Source organism: Mastacembelus armatus, chromosome 5 (genome assembly GCF_900324485.2).
Source record: "Mastacembelus armatus chromosome 5, fMasArm1.2, whole genome shotgun sequence".
NCBI lineage: Eukaryota > Metazoa > Chordata > Actinopteri > Synbranchiformes > Mastacembelidae > Mastacembelus > Mastacembelus armatus.
Window position 1 is genome coordinate 25340361 of NC_046637.1, and position 21743 is coordinate 25362103.

General features: G+C 39.2%; 2 protein-coding genes and 1 non-coding gene across 4 annotated transcripts; 2 read left to right on the forward strand and 1 right to left on the reverse strand.

Moving 5' to 3' along the window:
- Positions 1–1626: 1626 nt before the first annotated feature.
- Positions 1627–1698, reverse strand: trnae-uuc (transfer RNA glutamic acid (anticodon UUC)). The gene has a single exon. It is a non-coding gene; the product is annotated as a tRNA-Glu (tRNA).
- A 540-nt stretch (positions 1699–2238) lies between these two features.
- On the forward strand, positions 2239–5526 carry psma5 (proteasome 20S subunit alpha 5). Of its 2 annotated transcripts, none has more exons than XM_026306965.1 (10): positions 2239–2318; positions 2622–2672; positions 3280–3346; positions 3482–3608; positions 3975–4042; positions 4130–4237; positions 4394–4452; positions 4594–4696; positions 4894–4980; positions 5181–5526. In XM_026306965.1, exons 2-10 carry the CDS (start codon positions 2644–2646, stop codon positions 5256–5258), a joined length of 726 nt encoding a protein of 241 aa, XP_026162750.1. In that variant the 5' UTR covers positions 2239–2318; positions 2622–2643; the 3' UTR covers positions 5259–5526. The 2 variants fall into 2 exon arrangements, with proteins under 2 accessions (XP_026162750.1, XP_033181117.1); XM_033325226.1 differs by having other exon boundaries at positions 2252–2318; positions 2606–2672.
- Positions 5527–7205: 1679 nt separating this feature from the next.
- On the forward strand, positions 7206–21513 carry LOC113130953 (sortilin-like). Its single transcript, XM_026307962.1, has 20 exons — positions 7206–7513; positions 11827–11889; positions 11992–12065; positions 12172–12274; positions 12388–12549; positions 12723–12796; positions 14126–14175; positions 14269–14396; positions 14794–14938; positions 15150–15305; positions 16088–16200; positions 16291–16393; positions 16474–16642; positions 16766–16950; positions 17040–17229; positions 17563–17679; positions 17947–18055; positions 18993–19105; positions 19256–19382; positions 19471–21513. The coding sequence occupies exons 1-20, from the start codon at positions 7277–7279 to the stop codon at positions 19483–19485; spliced, it is 2433 nt and encodes an 810-aa protein (XP_026163747.1). The 5' UTR covers positions 7206–7276; the 3' UTR covers positions 19486–21513.
- The last annotated feature ends 230 nt before the right edge of the window (positions 21514–21743 follow it).

Sequence of the window (21743 nt, forward strand, 5' to 3'; positions counted from 1 at the left end):
CACATCACTTCGCTTTGTCACGTCAGAACTGCATTTCTAATATAAGATACTTGGTTGCATTAAAAATGTGTAAACCACTTGTAACACCAATATTCATGAAATATTTGTTAAAGTCTAATATGCTGTTGATCCACTGTAAAATGGCTGCCTTAATTTTATGTAGGTGTACATTTGAAAATAACCAATGAAAAGATGAAAATAAAAACGATCAGAATTAGGCCTACAACACATAAACTGCTAAAGTTGCTGCCAGGCAGTGCCTTTAAAAATACATTTTGCTTATAAATTTTATTTTACTTTATTTCAATACAAAATTGCTAGAGTGCACAGTGTATTGAAATACACTTGCAACTGTAAAACCTTCTGACTATGTATCTACAGTATAAAGACACATGTTGCCTATTACACAAACTGGGCATAAGATGTGGAAAAGCAAAACCTCATAGGATTAGTCTGATACCTGTGGTCTGATGGGATCTACCTACAAATTAAATTTAATATCCTAAGCTTGTTAGTGGCATTTCTTTGATTAGAACATTCAAATGTCATGTGTTTACTATTGATAGGCAGAACAGCCAAACTACCTGCACTGTTAAAGCTACTCTAAACACAGTGAGGAATAGGATATATCTAGATTTCAAATTAACAATGCAATAATACTCTATTTCTAATTATATTTGGTTTTGCAACATTACACATGTTTGACATAAGGCTGATAATTTAATTCATAATTAATTAATTCATACTAAGTACTAATTAGGATTTATTAAATGCCTAAGAAGTGTTATGTCTTATTTATTCTTTTGAGGAATTATGATGTCAAATGTTTCTTTCATATTAATCTCTGTGTCATCTTTGATTCAGAACAGAACTTTAAGGCTCACGTGGGGTTTGTCACCACATTTGCTTTTTATCATCTTAACAATATTGTTAAAATATGATGTTTCCTTCAGGTTTCGATTCTCTTCATGTTTTTGTGTAGCACAGTAAAGTCAGTCCGTATCAGTTGTGACTCCGTTATTCTCCTCAGAATAAGTTATGTAAAATTCTAGTCAAATGTAGCCAAAGCCAAGAGTATGTTGCATCTGTAATAATAAGAAAAGGTGTAACTTCTCCCCATCAGGGAATCGAACCCCGGTCTCTTCATCTTTTTGTGTAGCACAGTAAAGTCAGTCCATATCAGTTGTGACACCGTTATTCTGAGGAGAATAAAGTTATGTAAAATTCTAGTCAAATGTAGCCAAAGCCAAGAGTATGTTGCATCTGTAATAATAAGAAAAGGTGTAACTTCTCCCCGTCGGGGAATCGAACCCCGGTCTTCCGCGTGACAGGCGGAGATACTGTCCACTATACTAACGAGGAGTTATTGGTACTGTCTCACATTCACAGAAACACCGACACAGAAGCGAAAGGACAAAATATCGTTCATTTTTCTTCTGTATCTGTAGAGGTGTAAGAAAGCCAAAGTATTTTGAATGATTCGAAGGGAATTAGTTATACTCTGGATATTTTTTACACAGCTCCCAAGAAAGATAGAATGACCATGCTTCATCAGAATCATATGACTATGTCGTATGTTTAAGTAATAACACTGCTTCAAATGTACCTTTTCTCTCCAAAATCTCGTTCCCATACCGGGAGTCGAACCCGGGCCGCCTGGGTGAAAACCAGGAATCCTAACCGCTAGACCATATGGGACCTTATAACAACTCCAACTACTCTTCTGGGTGTATAGCAGTTATATAGCGGCCATTAAGGTTGTATGGGGTTACTTTTTTTTACTTTTTCTACAACCAATTTCTGTAAAATTTAAACAATGCACTGTGCATGGTCTGTAACAATGAAGAGGTCATTCAGATTTTGATTTTGTGATTATGTTCTTGATCTACACTAATTCACTAATACAATACACTAATTTAGATAGACAGATAAGACATTAAGGTAACAGTAATCCCCAGCTAATAATGTTCGGCAAGTTTGTCATTCACAGCAAAAATTATAAATATTCCTATATACTATCCAAAAACATCTCATCCTGACCAATAAAGAGAGTGATTTTCAATGTGAACTTTCAATAACCCATCATAAGAGGTTAAAATGTAATTTATGACAAAAAGTCATCGGCCTTTTTAAAGGCTGTGTTGAGTTATTTCATTACGGTATGATATGTTTTGGTTGCTAAAAGAATGAACAGTAAAGATTTAATTTGAGCACGCGGAACCTTTCTTTCGATGTGTTGTCAGCCGGGGCGTTTGGATGTTACACCCCAGACGCTTCCCCTAAAACAAGCGAACTCATTCAAGGATTTATAGGTGGAGGTAAATGAATATAAGAACTGCAGTGATTTAGACCAGCGTCGTGGAAATATTTATATATGTTTACCTAAATATAGTCAAAATATTGGAATATTGATGTTGGACTTATAGTAGCGGTTTCTGGGCGGTTTTTCAGTGTGGCAGCGTCAGCTAGCTAGCGCATTTGCTCGTTTTCACAGCTAGCTAGCTAATCACCCTGTGTAACGGCGAACTTAAATAGTTGTCCTTAGTTTTGTTCTGAGGCTTTAAGGTAAATACTTTCAGCTTTCGTGTACTATATAACCCTTCAGTCTTCTCTTTTTTTAGGTTCCGTGTCCGACGATCAAAGATGTTTTTGACAAGATCGGAGTATGACAGGTGAGTGCGGCACAAACTGCTTTGTCATTTATTCAGCCCTTCTCATTGGAGATGCACAAACTAACGGGAGCACAATGATGCTAAACCACAAAGTTAGCCATAACAACTAGTTTGGTTCTTGTAGGAATTCTGAATGCGTTTTTTTTAAGGCTAACTCTTGATGCAAGTCAACTTTGTTGTGTGTTGCAGGATGCTAGCTAGCAGCTAGCAGTCAAGTCTTAGCAACAAGTTTGCTTTCACTTTCAATGTCGCCATTTTTCATTAAAGCTCTATTTCACCATGGAAGCATAAGTGAGGTTCAAAGCTATTCGGGCAATATCTGAATACTGATCTAATTTAAAAAATCTAGGCTTCTGAATGTCTCTTGTTCTAACGATGATACAAAATATTAGCCAGCAACATATAAATGTTTGTTTTTTCATTTTTTTTGCATTTACATGTTGTTTGTTTTGAGTAGTGTGCATATGCTGTTGGTGCAATATGGTTGTTATATATGTCATTTGTGCTTTAGTCCCAATTCTTCAATGTACAGTATAAGTTGATGATTTTTAATAGTTTATTTAAAGATATATATTTCTAGTTATTAATATTAACATCTATTTTGCAGGGGTGTGAACACGTTCTCTCCTGAAGGAAGATTGTTTCAGGTTGAATATGCCATCGAGGCTATAAAAGTGAGTGTTAAATCCTGGTTCACTTAAACGGACAACACTAACATAACTGTCCTGATATATGTGATATGTACACCAAATTTGAAAACAGATGTCCTGTCTTATGCTTTAATTTTTTTTTTTCGCGCTCTTTTCTAGTTGGGTTCTACGGCCATTGGTATCCAGACATCAGAGGGTGTGTGTCTGGCTGTGGAGAAGAGGATCACCTCTCCCCTAATGGAGCCCAACAGCATTGAGAAAATTGTGGAGATTGACAGTCACATCGGTAAGTAGAAAGACAAACTTGTTTATCATCTTTCAGGGGAAAAATTTTAGTGACCCTCAAATTTGTGTATTTTGAAGCTGATAGTTTTTAGAGTACTATATCATTTCACCTTAGGGCAATACACTGCAGTCATTATAAATACATATAAAAGGTAAATTTGTTTTTATTAGAATTACAATGGCAAAGTGTCACATTTTATTCACTGTTGAATTAATAATGTTGTTGTCAGACATATGTCTTTTATATGACTTAATCAGTGCAATGAATTAACCTTGAATCTTTTATAATTGATTCCTCAAATAACAGGGAATGACATTTGTATATGAATGACATGGTTTCATAATTTTCCTTATTTTCATCTGAAAGGTTGCGCAATGAGCGGCTTGATAGCTGATGCCAAGACTCTAATTGACAAAGCAAGAGTGGAAACACAGGTATGAACAATGAACATACTGTAATGTCAGCATGTTGCTAACCTCATATTTTACTTGTGATAAACCATTATATACATTCCTCCTCAGAACCACTGGTTCACTTACAATGAGACAATGACAGTGGAGAGTGTGACTCAGGCTGTGTCCAACCTGGCACTGCAGTTCGGAGAGGAAGATGCTGATCCCGGTGCCATGGTCAGTCAGCTGATCCCTGTGCTTAAATGTCCACTCATTTAAACCTTAAGCCAATTAGAGTTTTTTCAAAGGCATAATGTTTCATTGTATTTGAGTGAAGTAGCATAACCTTTATTCTTCTGTCTCCTCTGTTCTTCCGTACGATCATCTATACAGAGTCGACCATTTGGCGTAGCACTTCTGTTTGGAGGAGTTGATGAAAAAGGACCACAGCTGTATGTAAAGATTATATTCTGTCGAACTTACATACTGAATACTTAAAACATTTAACTATAAATCTGAACACCCAGAGACATACATGTTTTTTTTTTTTTTATTTTTTTTTTTTTGGGCGGCGGGGGTTGTGTTTTATGCAGCTACCATATGGACCCATCAGGAACCTTTGTGCAGTGTGATGCTCGGGCCATCGGCTCTGCGTCTGAGGGAGCGCAGAGCTCTCTGCAAGAGGTCTACCACAAGGTACCCACTGTTGCATATTAAACTGCACAAGTTCTGAGGTTTATAAGCTGTTCTCTTGCATATGAGTTGGTAAATAATTTAAATTTTTTTAAGAAATTGTAAAATGAAAATTTGTTGAATTTTCTCAATCCAAATGGTGCAAGTCACCAGGACTGAGGAGTTGTATCTTTTTTGCTCTTTCCCTGGGAAATTGACAGTCCATGACATTAAAGGACGCCATCAAGTCGTCTCTCACCATTTTGAAGCAGGTAATGGAGGAGAAGCTCAACGCCACCAACATTGAGGTTTGTTCCTACTTCCTATTTGTTACTAAATTCTTGGCTGTAGTATTGCAAAATGCTTGTGAATATCACAACTGGATTTGTTTGTTAAAATATCCCCTGTGATCTGCATCAGCAGGGTTAATTTGACAGCCATAGCAGTTTGGTTTGCACAGGACTGCCAATCACTCCAAGTTTAATTTTTTTTTTTTTTTTTTTTACAGCTGGCAACAGTAGAACCTGGAAAGACCTTCCACATGTATTCCAAAGAGGAGCTGGAAGATGTAATCAAGGATATCTAGAGCAGAAAAAACTTGAAAGGCTTGATTTGAGTTTGAATATACCTGGGGGTCGATTGTCACAACACAACCACGACTTTCCATCAGCACATTCTCCCTCTTGCTGCATTCAGATTTTTTTAAATGCATAAGAGGTTTCTCTTTATGTGCTAACTTACTTCTTGTCACTTGGTATCTGTCCAACATTTATAACTGAGTGGCAAGAATAAAGGGGGGGAGGGTATTTTTTGTTACGAATCAATATTACAATTAAACTGTTGTATTCACAAAGCCTGGAAGTCTCATTTGTACTTTTTCTGTATTTCTTGTGTGAGAAGTATGATAGTCTGGTATTAGATCTACTACAATATATATCCAGTGTTAATCAGTGCATCTTAAGTATTGTACTTTTTGATGTCACATTGCACTGTCTAGATCACATTGCAGAGTGACATACATTATAAATATGTCTCCAATTTAAACGATTCCACATATTGGTGTAAAAAGTGTCTTTTTATATACTTTTTGCAAAATTATAGTTTGCCATGTTTAATATAATTATATATTTCCTAAATTATGGTTATACTCTTAGCTTACTGCATATTATTAATGTAATAAAGAGGCTAGTGAATTATTTAACTCTAAATATAACTACATGTTTAAACAAGCGCTTTGCAATGACTTGGCAGGAAGTGGTCCTAGTTTGGGTACATGTCTAATGTATACATGTGAGTGGAAAAACTAATAAAATCAAAAGTCAAAAGATCCTAATATTTGTTGGTTAAACAATTAAACTGGAGTGTTAATAAAACTATGACGTTATCAAACTTCAACTCAAGAGGAAAAGGTTTTAACTTGTTGCAGTTAATTGTAGCGCCCCCTTCTGTCGATAGATAATATACCGGGGGCAGACGCACACATTTACTCAAAAGTGATTTTGGTTAGGATTACAGGCTTTCACACAAGAATGTCTGTAGCGTCCCCTAGTGGTGTAAAGTAAGTTCAACTTAATACCTGCTCAGAGTTTGTTACTGTATGTGGGACGCAATTTCTGTTGCATTTAGACTGTATGAACTGTATTAAGATTTTTTGACATATTTAGAAATCAACTCGTTACCCCCGAAAATAACGCCCCATTAATGCGAAGACACCACAGGCTAGTTGAGTTTGGTGCATATGGCTCAATAGCTCTGTGAGGAGCTACGCACATACATTGTGGGGAAGAAAAAGAAGAATACATTTGCAGAATAACAGTAGGCATGTAGTGCATCTTTGGCTCCAGCATATCAAAACATAAAACTCTATATCTTTACTTGTGAAGTTGTATTTATTCTTCAAATTAGTTGTTAAAATAGCCCAAATATATTTTTCACTTCAATAGTTATCTTTGTCCTTTGAGTGGATATTTTTGTTTGGTCTTGTTATAAGTTATTGCCAATGTTTTAGTTTTTCGCTTGAACAATGTGCATGCAGATTAAATCTTCATTTTTACTTTACATTTATTGTTTTGAACAGTGTGTATTTGTCACTCAAGAAGTTACAGTTGCTGATAATCAATTGTAACAACAAAACTGTATGTGAAAACAGTGTGCTAAACTGTTTTGCTTCTGGTTTGTAGTCTGCTTACTAATGGAAAACAGCGCGGCTTAAATCACCAGTAATACAGGACAGTACAGTAATCCTTTTGTGTGAAAAGGCGTATTCCCCGGACTTGTTTGTTCTGGTGTCTTGTTCTGTTTCACGGACTCGTCAACAGATTCAAAGAAAACATTTTTCACCGATGACCCGCCTGCTGGTGTTTGTGCGGTCTTTCCACCAGGGGGCAGTCTAAGACCAGAAAACACAGTGCACCTCGGTTGCGGAACATTCGTTCTGACCAATCAGATTGCAGGTTATTCTGGTCCTGACCAATCGCAGGCCACGGTGGATGGCCCGTAGTCAAAGATGCGTTTGGTGATTTTCTGAGGAGGGGGGTGTATCCAGCCAACTAGTGGGGCGGACGAGTCTCCCCGAGTCCAAAGTTGAACGGTCTTCTTGCAAACATGGTCTCCGTGTTTTGTATTTTGGCGCTCGGGTGGTTGTGGTCAGCGGTGGCCAGAGGTTTCCAGGCGGGAGAAGGGCTGTCAGATGCGGAGAGGCTGCTCAGGGAGCTCGGCGCTGATGAGGAGCGACAAAGTTTGGAGAAGTCCGAGCTGTGGAAGCGCAGCGCAGGACTGAATGAACAGACATGTACATCTCTGCCCGGGGTTGAGTCAACCCTGCAAAACAGCACCCATTCCGTAAGTTACCGATTCAGGCGTCTACGAAAACCCATTATTGTCAGACTACGGTCTGAAGAAGCTCCACAGTGCGTGTTAGCTGCAGTGCGGGCACAGCACATGGAGCTGCGCATAAAGCCCAGTCTGTAAACATTTTCATGTCTGTCCTTTAGTCAAGATGATTTTCTGTTTCAACAGGAGCCAGTGATCCAGTGAATCCCGAAGTTAAGAACTAATATTATTAACTGATAGATCCGCCAATCGATTGATCAATCTAGGCAACTCTTGGTAAAAAGTCCATTGTAAGGCCGCATCCACGCAGTCAAGGAATAATTTCAAACATGTCATAGTTCAATAAACAATAGGACTTTCTTAAATTGCAGGGCCTGAATATCTTGGCGTATGGACAATTAATAAGACAAAAAAGTCCAGTTTTCCTTCAAATAAATAAATAATTGATTCAACAAGTGCTCCACAGAAACATTAATAATGAAATCAGTGATTAGTTGCATTAAAAAAAAAAATCTCAGCCTTGATCTCATAGTAACACCTTTTGTTATTTTAGTTGTGAACATGTAATAGGAAGCAGTAGAACAGCCTGATGTCCAGAGGAATGTTGAATAATAACAACTTGGTCCAAAGCTACGGAGCTCCACAGGATCAGTCTTCCTGCTGTGTCAGTGTGTGTCTGTGAACAAGGGAAGAAGTGGACGTTACATAATTTCTGTGGCTCAGACACCTTGACCAGCGTTAAGCATGAAAACAATTCAGCATGTTCACAGAGAGACAGAGAGAAGTGCTCCCCATGTCCTTTTGGGCCTTTCCTCCTCACAAACTGTTTCTTTCTGCTTAATTCTTAGCAGCTTAAGTCTGAGCTGCAGGTCTCCACCAGAAAAGGGAGTGCAAGCATTTAGATAGATTTTCTCATTTTTTGTGTTAACGATCAGGTCAGAAATACCTAAACTACTCCTGCACTTCATTTTATACTATTTTAGGCCCGATAGTCACTGGATCTGATTTGTCAACCAGCCAGACTTTGCCTCATTTCCCCTTTTCTGCATTGAGTTTGGGTGAGGTTAATTTAGCTCACTCGGTCTCTTTTACAACTTACTTGCCCCCCCCCCTCGTCCTGACTCCATACTGTCTTCTTTTCCCTCTGGCAAGAAAAAAAAAAAACCAAAAAAAACAGGTTCTGTTTCAGGGTGAAGCGTAACTGGGTTGCAGCCAGTTGCTGGAGCACCAAGAAAAGCAGCAGAGCCGATGTTCCACATGGTGTGTGAGGGAGAGAGGGACAGGGGAAGCAGGGAGACAGAGAGAGATTTATGGAAAGTATGGGTTTATTTAGTGAAATCCAATGAGATCAACAAACTAGTGAAAAGAGAGGTATTTGGAGGGAGATTACTTGAGATTTCTCACTGTCAGTCATGGACGGTTTCAGTATTTGTATCAAATTGTATCAATGCTCCACTTCTAACAGTCGATTTGCATACAGATAGTTTGTCACAAACGGTTTTTATTAAATCAAAAGTTAAAGTTAAGATTCCAGCTTCTCCGATAATTTACTTTTCTTTATCCTATGTCAATGTCGATTGAATTAGGGCTGAGGGTAAACAATAGTCTGGGTTTTTTTTTTTTTTTTTTTTCAATTAACAAAAATTTGTGAGTAACACCAAGGATCTACAGCCATTGAAGCTTGAAGAGAAGTTGTCCTCTAACAGAAGTTACTTCAAATCAATTCTCTGAGGACTATTGCTGTCTCTACTAAATTTTATGGCAGTTCGCTCACTAGTAGTTGAGGTATCTCATACTTAACCAGTGTGGTAGACTGAGATTGGCATCCCTGGCACCACCCAGCCAGCATGGTCAAAAGCTGTTTTATCAAACTGAACAGTGATTGCAGTCTTTCCCACCACAGCCCGTCTGCTCTGGCCTTGTTGAGCCAGCAATGATAAATCCATCCTGGGTCATGTCTCTGCCTGCGCAGCATCAGACCATTGGTCTACACAACTTCATTTGTTAGACCAGAGCGCGAGTGTTTGACCTCCTCCTCTGAAGTTTTATAAAGCTGCCTTTTCAGAGCAGATGTGGGCCCTTAAATTCAACTCGACACAGCATGAGGTCATGTCTGGTTTGTGAGGCCACATCCAACCAGATCAGACATTTATCTCTTGATCGTTTGCTCGCTATTACATACGTTATCTTCATTTTACCATCTCCTTGTACCCTTCTGTTATTCGCATCACAGAACGAGACAGAGTAATCTTTAGCTTTACCACAAATCTCGTTCTCAAGCATTCATTCATGTGATGTTGTTTTAACCTCCTCCATTTTAGATAAAACCGTTTTCACTCAGTTCTCTCAGCCATTGCTTCAGCTAACCTGCGTTATAATGCAATTGTTGATTGTTCCTGTCCCAGTGAAGGTTATAGGGGAACAGATGTGAAAAACAAAGCACCCCCGTTGGTTAAATGTAACACATGGACAAGCAACTGGCAGAAACATTTGCAAAGGCATGATTCCTGCAGACCTGCGGTGATCTTGGTGGCTATTATGTCCAGACTTTCAAAACAAAACAAGCCATTTAAATTGGGTTACGGGAGGTCGTGTTTGTGATCGCATACCCAGAGAGTGACTGGTGTGCATCATCATGTGTGGTTGTACCTTTTTGTCTAGATAATTGAATTTTAGTGATCTTTTGTCTGTTTGAATTGACTGCTTTCTGATTACATCTAGGCTACGTGTGTTTCCTCTGATGAGATGAGATGAGATGACCCTTTATTAGTCCCAGAGTGGGGAAATTCCACAATGCTGCAACAGCAGCACAAAGAGTGTGTATCAGGAATGGACAAGAAAGGAGTACGGGGGTCTGAAAAAATCCTTTAGTGACTGGAGTCTCAAAAACTGCCTCTTACTGAACACCCAAAAGACAAATGAAATGGTAGTGGATTTTCGAAGGTCTAAGCCCCTTCCTTATCCAGTCAGCATGTGTGTGGGTTGAACATTGAAGGGGTGCCAGCCTACAAATATCTAGGCGTGCACCTGGATAATACATTGGACTGGCCTCTTAACACAGATATACAGTATAGAACAGGGCAGAGACAACTTTTCCTCCTAAGGCAGCCTAGGTCCTTAGGCATCTACAGGAAGATGCTGCACGTGTTTTACCAGACTTGTCCAGTCTTATGCTGCAGTCTGCTGGGGAGGCAGCATAAAACTGGACAAACACTTAAATTGCTCTAATAATGATTATGATGTCAAATAGAAAATTAGTCAACCTGTTACCATTACACCACACTCACCACTGACAGCTCTAATTTCAAACTGCATGTGTGCACTGTCTGTATGATGTAATATTATGTATTATGCCTGTATTATGTAGATGAAATAGGGAGTGACAGAAATGTGGGGGTAGAGAGAAAACTGACATGTAACACTGTAGTTTAATGGTATGAGACTTTTGGGATGACAGAGCACATCATTCTTTAGATTTTTTAAGAGACCAGCACATTGATCAAATGACTGCAAATGAAGGGAGGAGACCCTGTCAAGCAGTCATTTGATCAAGATAGGAAAGAACAGACAAATGCAGCGAGGGTGTGATGAAATAATTCATGTAGAGGAAAGATGGAAATTTGTGTTCACAGACTTGGACAGGCAGAGCAGGCCAGTTTCCACTGGACCTATTTACAAGGAGTTTTCCAGACCTGGCCATCTCCTGCGGCTTTATGGAGTGGTATGCAGTCTCTCCAGGGCAGGGCTCACCTAGTAAATGTCCTGCCAGTGAAAGATTGAAAGATGTGGCTAAATATATTGCTCATTTCACCAAACACTTGAACGTCTCTCTGGCTGAAACGGACTGGAATGTTGTTTGCACTCTAAACTCTTACACATTACTGTGAACTTTTAATTGTACATAGCCTGAACATTTTGACAATTAATGTGCAAACATTAAGGCTAACATTAAATACCTACAGTCTCTATCTGCTGCACATGTTTGAGTGTGCGTCTGTTTATACTCACTGTGCCCTAGATGTCAGTAATTGTCTTGTTCTCAGGCCCCGACTTTGTCATTTATGTGGGAATGTAGGTCACACGCAGAATGCATCCAAATGGCCAAGTTACTTTGGACAGTAATGACAATTCGTTCTGTCCTCCCGGCTGCCATGTCTAACGTGCAATGAATGACGGAAACTCACACAACTCTTTTGTGGGTTGTATGTTTTCGTCTAAACTCTGGACTCTCGAGTTTGTGTGTAGTTAAAAAAAAAAAAAAATCCATGAATAATTCTTTATTTTCTAAATTTATTTTCTTCACATTACTTATCTCATTTCAGTTCACCTTCAGGGTGAGAACCATGGGTTCACTGTCGCTGGCCTGGGTGGGAGATGGATCAGGGGTGAGTTTCTTAATGTGAAAGTGACTGTGAATGGAAAAAGCAAGAGTCCTAAATGTTGCACAGGTTGTTTTCTGACACATCCAGTGATCGTTCTCCTCCCAGGTGCTGCTGGTCTTGACTACATTTCAGGTGCCATTGTTAATGATGCGTTTTGGCCAGTCTAACCTCTATAGGAGGTGAGAAATATCTGATGGATGATGGCACCATGAATGGAAATGATGAGTAAATTATCAGCCACAACTGTGTTCAAAGTACCTAACTGCAGCTTTGTCTCTGCGTCAGTGAAGACTACGGGAAGACATTTACAGATGTGACTCACCTGATCAACCACACATTTATCCAAACTGAGTTTGGTATCGCCATCAGTCCAGACCATTCTGGCAAGGTGAATCATTTGGGGCAAAGAACAAAGAAATAGTGTGGGCAAAGAACAAAGAAATAGTGTGTCATTCATTCATCAAGATCTTCCCTTACTGTTTTCTTTGTGTTTGGTTGCAGGTGATTCTGACAGGTGACGTGTCAGAAAATGGGGGGTTTCGTCTGTTCCGTTCACAGAACTTTGGCATGACCTTTGTCCCAACTGATCTTCCGTTTGAGCCTCTCATTCAGATTCTGTACAGCCCTGGAGACAGTAATGCACTCCTGACGCTCAGTATGACGGTATCAAGCATAAAGCCTACACCAAAATCTCAGATTCTACACTTTTTAGTGGAGTAAAGGCAAATAAACCTACACAACCTTATTTAACTGGACTGGTGGACATCTATGTCAAGCTATTACATTTTCTGTTAAGCATAACTGAATATTTAGAGGACTATGCTTCTTCCCTCCAGTTGGATCTTTGGCTGTCTGAGGACTTTGGTGCCACCTGGAGGAAGATTCATGAAAGTGTGTGTTTGGTCAGATGGTGAGTCCTTTGCATGATTTGTTTTGTAGCTTTTGTCTTAAATTAAAACTACATGAGACATAAGGGTTGTAGCTGTTTCGAATATTTAATGCATATAGTAAAAAAAAACACTAATACAAATAGTAGGGATTGTTAAAAAAAAGTATTGAGGTGGGGGGCTTTATGTTTTGAACTTCTCCTTTGAAAAGTACATTCATGTAATGTTTAATTTACCCAGCATTCCTGTTGTCTAGTAGACCAGACTGGGCAGTGCTTAATTATATTATAAGTTGTATTATAGGTTAATTGTTTTTGATCTAATTTAACTTGGCTGTAGGTCCATTATAATGCAAAATAAAGTGAAGGTGACAGGTGGGCCGGGGTAAATATGGTCTACTCTTTATCGAGATAATCCCCAGTAACATATTGTACTAACTGTGTTTCAGAACTAATGTGTTGGCCTTGATCTAGAAACATCATTTCTGTACCCTGCAGACTGAAAAACACATCTTTGAGCTCCATGTTGTAAATCAGTGAACAGTAAATGTCACTAGAAAAGGATGAAATTAAATATATATCTGGGGGATGGAAAATTTAAAGACCTGACTCCTTCCTCTCTCCCTCCCTTCAGCAAAAGACAAAATACATAACCCTCCCCCTTCTCTGACCCCACCTCCCCTAATTATTTTCACACAGTTACTCAATAAAATGTTTCTGTTTTATCTATATTTCTGTCAGTTATCATTGTAGGATTGGTTTAGAGTGAGAAAACACAGTATTGTCCATGTTTGTTACTGCACCGTCACTGTCTGTCATGTTTGTTCCACACCACTGTTATTCCCACTGCAGTTCGGATCACTCTACCCTGACTGTGGTTTCATTTAAGCATCCCAGTTCATGTCAGGTTGTGGTGCCAGCCTGTGGTTGTTAGTACTGCATTGATGGACCAGTGTGATAGCTCTGTGTGACCACAGCTGTCATTTAGCTCTCTGCCTAAATAGACTGCAGAGTGAGGGAGCTGAGACTGCTGTCAGAGTGAATCATGAGTCAGCAACAGCATTCTTATTCAGCCCACAGTCCTCAAACCAGCAGAGTCTTTGCAGTGTAAAAACCTTCGTCCCCTCTGGCAGCGAACAAAGCCAGAGAGGGCCTGGAGCACAGCCTGCGGGTCGATCTTTGCCTCACTTGCATAGCACTTGAAAAAACCACAACCATAATCTGTGATCTTTACAAATTCCAAAAGTGGATTTACATTTAAACTCAGGCAACTTTCAGATGTTAAAAATGTGAGAATAATTAGATCTTTCCCTCCAGATTCCCCTTTTCACTGTTTATTTTTCTCACATGCAGGGGTCCAAAGAACAGCATCTACTTTACAACAAATAACAATGGATCATGCAGTAAGTGAAGACAATGTAGTGATACTTATACTTATACAGTATATATTGTAAATTCACTAATGCATCTTGTTAACCCCACTTTGTTCCTGTTAGATGATAAAGGAATGCTGGAGTTAAGAAAGACAGCAGACTATGGTCGAAGTTTCACAATCATCGCAACAAGCGTTTACTCCTTTGTACTGGGAGGGAGATTTCTTTTTGCTTCCATCATGACTGGTGGGGTATGTGCGTCAGAGTGCCTGTGTGCCTCCCTGCTTCTTATAGCGTCTGCGATCACCAAGTGTGTTTTTCTGTAAAGCTTTACCTTGTCCTTTTTTCTGTTTCTTGACTCATCGTTGCATGTGTATAACGTTTCTTCATTGTTATACATGAATCACAAACTTGGATACTGAGACACTTTTTTGTGCAAGTGTTATGTCCATATGTGCATTTTAATAAGAGGTAAATTTCACCCAAAAAGATATTATCTCACCCCGTGTAACAGTATATAGCTGTTCACCTGGGATTAACATCTAGCTGTCTTTTTTCTAATTTGCTGTAGAATACAGTAAAGAAGCAGTGATCTATCACAGCAGCTTAAAATCAGTACGTTTTCATGTGTGTGTTTGTGTGCTTTAGGGTACAGAACGTATGATCCATGTGTCAGTGGACGGAGGTGAGATGTGGAACATGGCTCAGCTCCCTACAGTCAACCACGAGCAGTTCTACTCCATCCTGGCAGCCAATCAGGACATGATATTCATGCATGTGGATGATCCTGGAGGTCTGAAAAAAAAATGAACCCAATAGTGCTTCCATCATGATGTTGGTAGTTACTGGTAATGCTGTAGCTGACAACCTTCAAGTAAACGCCCTAGTGATGTGTCCTTGATAAAACAAAACATTGACTCTAGAGGGAGTTTCTCTGTGGGTAGCAGTAAATGTGTCAAAGTGTAGAATCCAAACACATGTGGTATGTCTGTTGTGGGGAGCAGACTCAGGTGTTGGAACCATCTATGTGTCAGATGACAGAGGGACAGTGTTCTCTAAGTCTCTGGAGCGCCATCTTTACGTGACCACAGGAAGTGACACTGACTTCACTGCCATTTCTTCACTGAGGGGTGTCTATATGACCAGCATACTCACTGAGGGTGGGTCCACACACTGTAGTCTTCGTAATTACACATTTAAGCATTTTGTTATGTTCTTCACCTGTTTTAAAAATTCAATCTGAACCTTGTATAAACAGAGGAAATGTATCTGTAGTTTGCAGCCGTGTTAATTGTTATTCTGAGAGATCATTAGATATTTACAGATTCCTCATTTTCATCTTTTTTTGTTCATTGAAAAATTGGCTCAAGTGAAAAATTACACTTACTTAATTGCTTGACACTGGCAGTTTGTCACAATAAATTCAAGTTATATTATTTTTCTATACTAATACAGTTGCAAAGATAGAGTTTGAAGGAAGGTTGGAAACCTTTTCCTAATGATGCGTTTCCATACACAAGGAAAACTCCAAAACCCACATACAAGCACCATGTGATTCAGCCTGCTATTGAATTCACATTGTCCTTTCCATGACAGCTATTTTTGATTGTCTGACACCAAAGCTTGTGAATGCAACATCTTTTTTGCCTTCAAATCTCTGCAACTCTGCCAATTCTTTCTAATCCCTCAAACCTAAAGCAGATTAAATGTACTATGTGCTAGACTGGAGCTGATTATTTATCTCAGTCCAATTTTGGATTCATGCAGGTTGATTTTTTTATCAGTAAAACAAACTGTGCTGAAGGCATGACGTCAATGCAGTGCTTTATAAAACTGTTGGGATGAAGTTGGTATTTTATTGTGAGCAGTCTTTAAGCCAAACATGCAACAGTTACAGTGATAATAAGTTAATGTCATTGATTCCTATTGTTTTGTTTTGCAGATGGTGCAGTGGAGACAGTGATCACCTTTGACCAGGGAGCAAAGTGGCAGCCGCTGCGCAGACCACAGAACAGCCACTGTGACACTGACACTTCTACTAACAGGCCAAACAGAGTAAGTACATATTTAGATAGAGATTATTTTGATGTATAATAAACTTATATTGCAGCACCAGCATCAACTTTATTGTTGTGTCCGTTACAGTGCAGGCTTCACATCCATGCCTCCTACAGCACCACCATGAAGATGAACGTCCCCATGCTGCCACTGTCACAGCCCAACACTGTGGGCCTCATCCTGGCTCATGGTATAACACTCAGTCTCAGATCTTTTGAGACAGTCATTTTACTGAATGTTTCTTTACGCCAGCACCTTACCTTTCTCCAGGCAGTGTCGGAGACGCAGAGTCAACTCTCTTCCCCGACGTGTACGTGTCTGATGACGGTGGCTACTCGTGGCTGCTGGCTCTCAGGGGCCCTCATCACTATGCTATCCTGGACTCCGGAGGCCTGCTGGTGGCTGTGGAGCACACAAACTCGCCTGTCAACCAGATCAAGTGAGGAGGATAACCGATCATGTTAGATAGTGTCCTAATTGTAGTATTTGCTTTATTTAGGGGATTTATATGCAACATCTATCATTGGTCGATATAAGACATATCTTGCTTTCCGCTTCTTAGGTTTTCAACAGATGAGGGGCATTGCTGGCATACATATAACTTCACCAGTGACCCATTTCACTTCAGTGGTATGGACAGTGAGCCTGGTGCCCGTTCCATGAACGTCAGCCTGTGGGGTTACAGGAACGACTTCAGCAAATGGGTGGTGATTACCATCGACTTTAGGAAGCTCCTCAGCAGAGACTGTGAGTATGTCAGATAAGATTGGTGACATAAGGTTGGTGTTATGTCAGATTCTTTAACTTTGAGTATGTGCACATGCATGCATGTGCAGGCACTGAAGGAGACTACGTACAGTGGCTGGCACACTCCACAGACTCTAGTGGATCTAATGATGGCTGCGTGCTAGGCTACAAAGAGACCTTCTTGCGCCTGAGGAAAGACTCAGTCTGCTGGAATGGGAGGGACTACGCTGCCGCTAAGAAGCTGTCCCCCTGTCCATGCACAGTGGATGATTATCACTGGTATGTCTTTGTTGCTATCCTGTCCTCTTTGGAGTTTAGCATTTAAGACAAACCTTTATTTGTCCTACAGTGGAGAAATTTACTGTAAGTATAAAGATACATTAAGTGAAGGGAAGCTGTTTTTTATTTGTGAGGAAAAGCTTTCACATTTTCATTAGCTATGAAATGATGTCTTATTTCAGCTGGATATGTAAGTAGTTTTAGTGAGTTCATGAGAATCCTGTCTGACCCTCAAACACTAGGCTTTCTTTTTCTGACCTACTTCCTCTTTCTGCTCTGGAAAAATTCAGCACATTTCATGGCTCACACAGTCAACCTAGCTTTGTCTTACAGTGACTTTGGATATTACCGACCAATGAACAGCTCAGAGTGTGTGGAGCAGGAGGAGATCCAAGGGCGGCCCCTGGAGTTCTGTTTAAATGGTACCATCGAGCAGCTACAGACCAGTGGGTGAGGGTGTTTCCTTGAATCTTTGTGACACTTGACTTTTCTTCTCCTGAATAAAACTGACAGAAAAATGTTTGATTCAATCTGATTTTACAAGACAAAGAAATTAAATGTGAAGGGAAAACACAATTTATTTTAAAGCGATGTGGCAGCGTGTCTATAGAATAAGTAAAATAATGAAAGAGATACTGTTTGGAGACTCCAGTGATCTTCGAGATAAAGATCAAACAGACAAAGTAAATAAGTTCATTCTCTCTCTCTCCATTTCAGCTACCGGAAGATTCCAGGAGACCAGTGTGAAGGCGGTTTCCAGCCAGACAGGAAGGAGACCAACCTGAGAAGGATGTGCAACATCAACACCCCTAGTCAAAATCCTCTGGTCAGTTCTGCATCTTCTGAGAAGAGAGACCGGGTGGGCCAGCTGCTCAGTAGAACTTCATCTACATGGTTAACTGCATATTGAGCAGAGATGGGGACTTAAGTCACACTTAACTCGCGCACATACAGTAACTTGAGACTTGACTTGAGACTCGTCTTCAAAAGACTTGACTCAGATTTGATGTTTGGGAGTTGTGAACAATGTTTCTATATTATTTATTTATTTTTCTATTTTAGCGCATTAACGTAAATTTCTGACAGGCAGTGTGTTTACTATTTTCTTCTTCTGGTAAATAAGTGGCAGAATAGACTCAGCAAAGGCGTATTGCTGCCCTCTATTGGTACTCAGCAGAACCCATTCGTGGCACACCTTGCCACAGGTGAATGTAAACTGCAGTAAATTGAATTAGTGTCATGAACATGACAAACGTCCTGGCAAGTGCAGTCCCATTTATTATCAAATTTGGTTGTTATTATGACATAATACGAAGCCTAAATAAATGAACGGCAACATGCAAGGTGTGCAGTGTAAAAACAAAAGCTGCTGTATCGACCACATCTAATTTGATCAGACACCTCAAAACACGCTCGTCCAGCTCAGTCAACAGTTAGTTTAACTCAACAGCAGCTATCTAATGTTAGCTTGTTATTAAATTTGTAGATCTTTGCAGTCTGCACAGCAATCAACGCACATTGTTTATTGCAACCATTTTCTGAATGATGCTACAGATCCTGATAAGAGTAATATAGGAGGAGATAATCTCTTTTTTCTTCTTTTGTTGCCGTTCTTATATATAGGTTATGATAAGCCACCCTTTTCTAATCATTCAGTGTGCACACATTATAAGCGGAGAGACATAAAATCAGAAAAGTTCTTTGTCGTGTCAGTGATGCTGTGTATTTCTTCACATTTTCAGCTCTTCCTTTTTCTTTAACAGACTGAAACCAGTTCACTGAATGCTGCTGTCGTAGCAATGGTTGTCATAGCGATCCTTCTGACAAGTGCTGTCGCAGGTGTTTGGCTGGTTAAGAAATATGTCTGTGGAGGACGGTCAGTAAACCACATCTTTCCATGCACATCAATAAACACTGAAAAAAACAAACACTGAATTTCCCCTGTGGGGGATGAATAAAGTATCTATCTATCTAAACACTGCACTTTTTTCCCTTAATTTCTAATATGAACTCATATCCTCATCAGGTTCTTAGTGCACCGATACTCTGTTATGAGGGAACATGTTGAAGCTGATAAAATAGAAGGGGTTGATGACACTGACGCCCACTACATGGAGACAGGAAAAGCACAGTACAATGAAGATTCAGATCAGGTATGTTCAGCTGTGAAATGTTCAGTTGCATTAGTGACACTCTGTGATCACCTCTTTAATCAGGTGTTTTGTTTGTGTCTCCTCACAGGACCTCTTAGAATAAGACTCCTCAAGGCTAAATTCAAGTCTTTTGCGATGCCTCGGCACTCCTGTTGCTGCCACATGCTGATTAACATCTGCTTCTCACTTCTCACTGTCCCCTGGTGGCTAGAGGACTTGGCAGCAGAGGGGCGACTCCTCACATCTCCTCCTTGTACCGGTAGAGGGCTCCTCCGAAAAGGTGAACCAGTGGTTTGGGGAGGGGAATAAACCCAGCGCAGAACAGGAGAAAGGCTTTGGGTTCCCTCGAGAGCTTTTATTGTTTCCGTCATAAAGACTGTTGAGTCTGCATATGTGCTCTGTTGTGCTGTGCTTGTGTCCTTTTAATGCTGCCCAGAGGAAAGAATGCCTTTCATGTAGTGATACGCTGCAAAAGCACAGTACAGCTATGACTTGGATATTTAGGCCTACAGAAAGTATTATTAAGAGCCTGGGAACAGCTAAGCAACAGTGTTTTGGCTCAGAGATTTTGTCTGCTGTCAGTGATGTAGTTTTAATACTCTGATATTTGAACAGTGCTGGTTATGGTGGGCCGTTTTATCAGTCATTAAATTTGGCCATGACAAATCCCTATTCTTGAGTTAGCTCTTTATAAAAAAATGTTTAGAAGTAAACACTTTTCATTTTAATAGCAACTGCAAGCAGGAGTACTTTCTTTAATGTCATATGTCATTATTTTTGATTAGGAATGTTTCTGTTCAATTAGTGAATAAATAGTTTAAATTGGCACACCTCAGACTGCAATATAGCAATCAGAGCATTAAAATAAGTGTAAATGCTTTTTAGATAGCATTATTATTATAGGTATTAAAAATTAGAAAGCCAAATTGGTGCTTACTTTAGAGACCTTGTAACTATTACCAGAAACATTATTTTAACTATCAGGAAAAATAAAGACAGGCAATCACTAATAAAGAATTTTCAGTGCTTTGTGAAACTTTTCCAATACATGTTAAAAAGGCCAACCATTGTTGTTAAGGTATAAAATGTAACGTTAGTGCTGTGCAGCTTCACACAGCCAATATCTTGTACTCCCCTGTATGTGTGGTGAAAATGAAAGACTTGAAGAATTGCCAAAGCACTTTTGTTGTTTAGATTTTTAGTGTTAGAGGTGAAACTTAATTTTATCTTGCATTTTGTGTGTTAAGGTAATGCTAATGCAAACCCTCTACTTGAACTTTCTCATATTTTTGCTTAACTGGTAAACTCCATAACTCAGTGTGTTGCTGTTCAATTCCCCTATTAGCCAGAATCAATATACATTTGTCTAATACTCTTAATGCAGGTACAGGCATAGTTATCAAATAATAATAATAAGTGTTTTTAAAGAGCATGTTGACCTTGTTTATATTACTAATATAACAGCAGAAAACTGTTACAGAACGTCAGTTCACAATTAGATAAATATTAGCATTAAAAATATTTTCCAGAATTATACTGACATTTTAAAGCATTTTAAAGCTACTGTTAGTGCTTAAAGCTTATTGCTATATTGGTACGTCCAAAATAAATACTCCCACACATATTGCAAAATATACATATAAATAGAACAAATTTGTGTAGTGACCACAACAAAACTTTTTTATGTTCATTGAACTGTATATTTTTTTCGTTTAGATGTTGGCTGTCTACCATTTTTATTTTCTGCAATGAAAAAACTGTAACTTTGACGTGCTGCAGGGCTTATGGCCAATCCTTATATTCTCCAGCAAAGGCAATAATATCCCAGTGAATAAGCTATTGTAATAAGCTGGCCTAAAGTAGAGGCATATTCTCAAGGATTGTTGGATGGACTCTTATATGACAATAAATTCATATGCTTGATGCTTCTTTATTTACACAGCTGTCAATAAGAAAAAAGCCAGCGATAAACTTGATTCATTGATTTATTTTATTTTTGCACTGTATCTACAGATCTGTGAAAAAGTTGCATTTGTGCCTCCTTGTACATCTAATGATTGTAAAATATTAGCGCCATGGTTTGTAACCCTCATCCCATCTTCTCGAGTCAGATGGTTACGATATTAGACACGAGTATCTCGGAATTAAACAACTCTGTAGCACAGATGTTTCCCAACAGTGTTTGCATTTATTCAATGAAATAACACTTTTCATCAGTGTGCCAGTTTTGTTTTTGTCAATGCAACCAATATATATTAAGGAACGTAATGTATTTAAGCATCTATGCATGGATTAACTGAATTATTAACAGACAAATGGCTTGAGATAATATTATGAAATTTGAGACATACAATATATACA

Coding starts and splice junctions, on each gene's coding strand:
- psma5 (XM_026306965.1), top strand. CDS start 2,644: ATGTTTTTGACAAGATCGGAGTATGACAG. Junction 3,609..3,974: donor GGAGATTGACAGTCACATCG/GTAAGTAGAAAG, acceptor TTCATCTGAAAG/GTTGCGCAATGAGCGGCTTG. Junction 4,697..4,893: donor TGCAAGAGGTCTACCACAAG/GTACCCACTGTT, acceptor GGAAATTGACAG/TCCATGACATTAAAGGACGC.
- LOC113130953 (XM_026307962.1), top strand. CDS start 7,277: ATGGTCTCCGTGTTTTGTATTTTGGCGCTCGGGTGGTTGTGGTCAGCG. Junction 7,514..11,826: donor TGCAAAACAGCACCCATTCC/GTAAGTTACCGA, acceptor ATCTCATTTCAG/TTCACCTTCAGGGTGAGAAC. Junction 14,939..15,149: donor GCATGTGGATGATCCTGGAG/GTCTGAAAAAAA, acceptor TGTGGGGAGCAG/ACTCAGGTGTTGGAACCATC.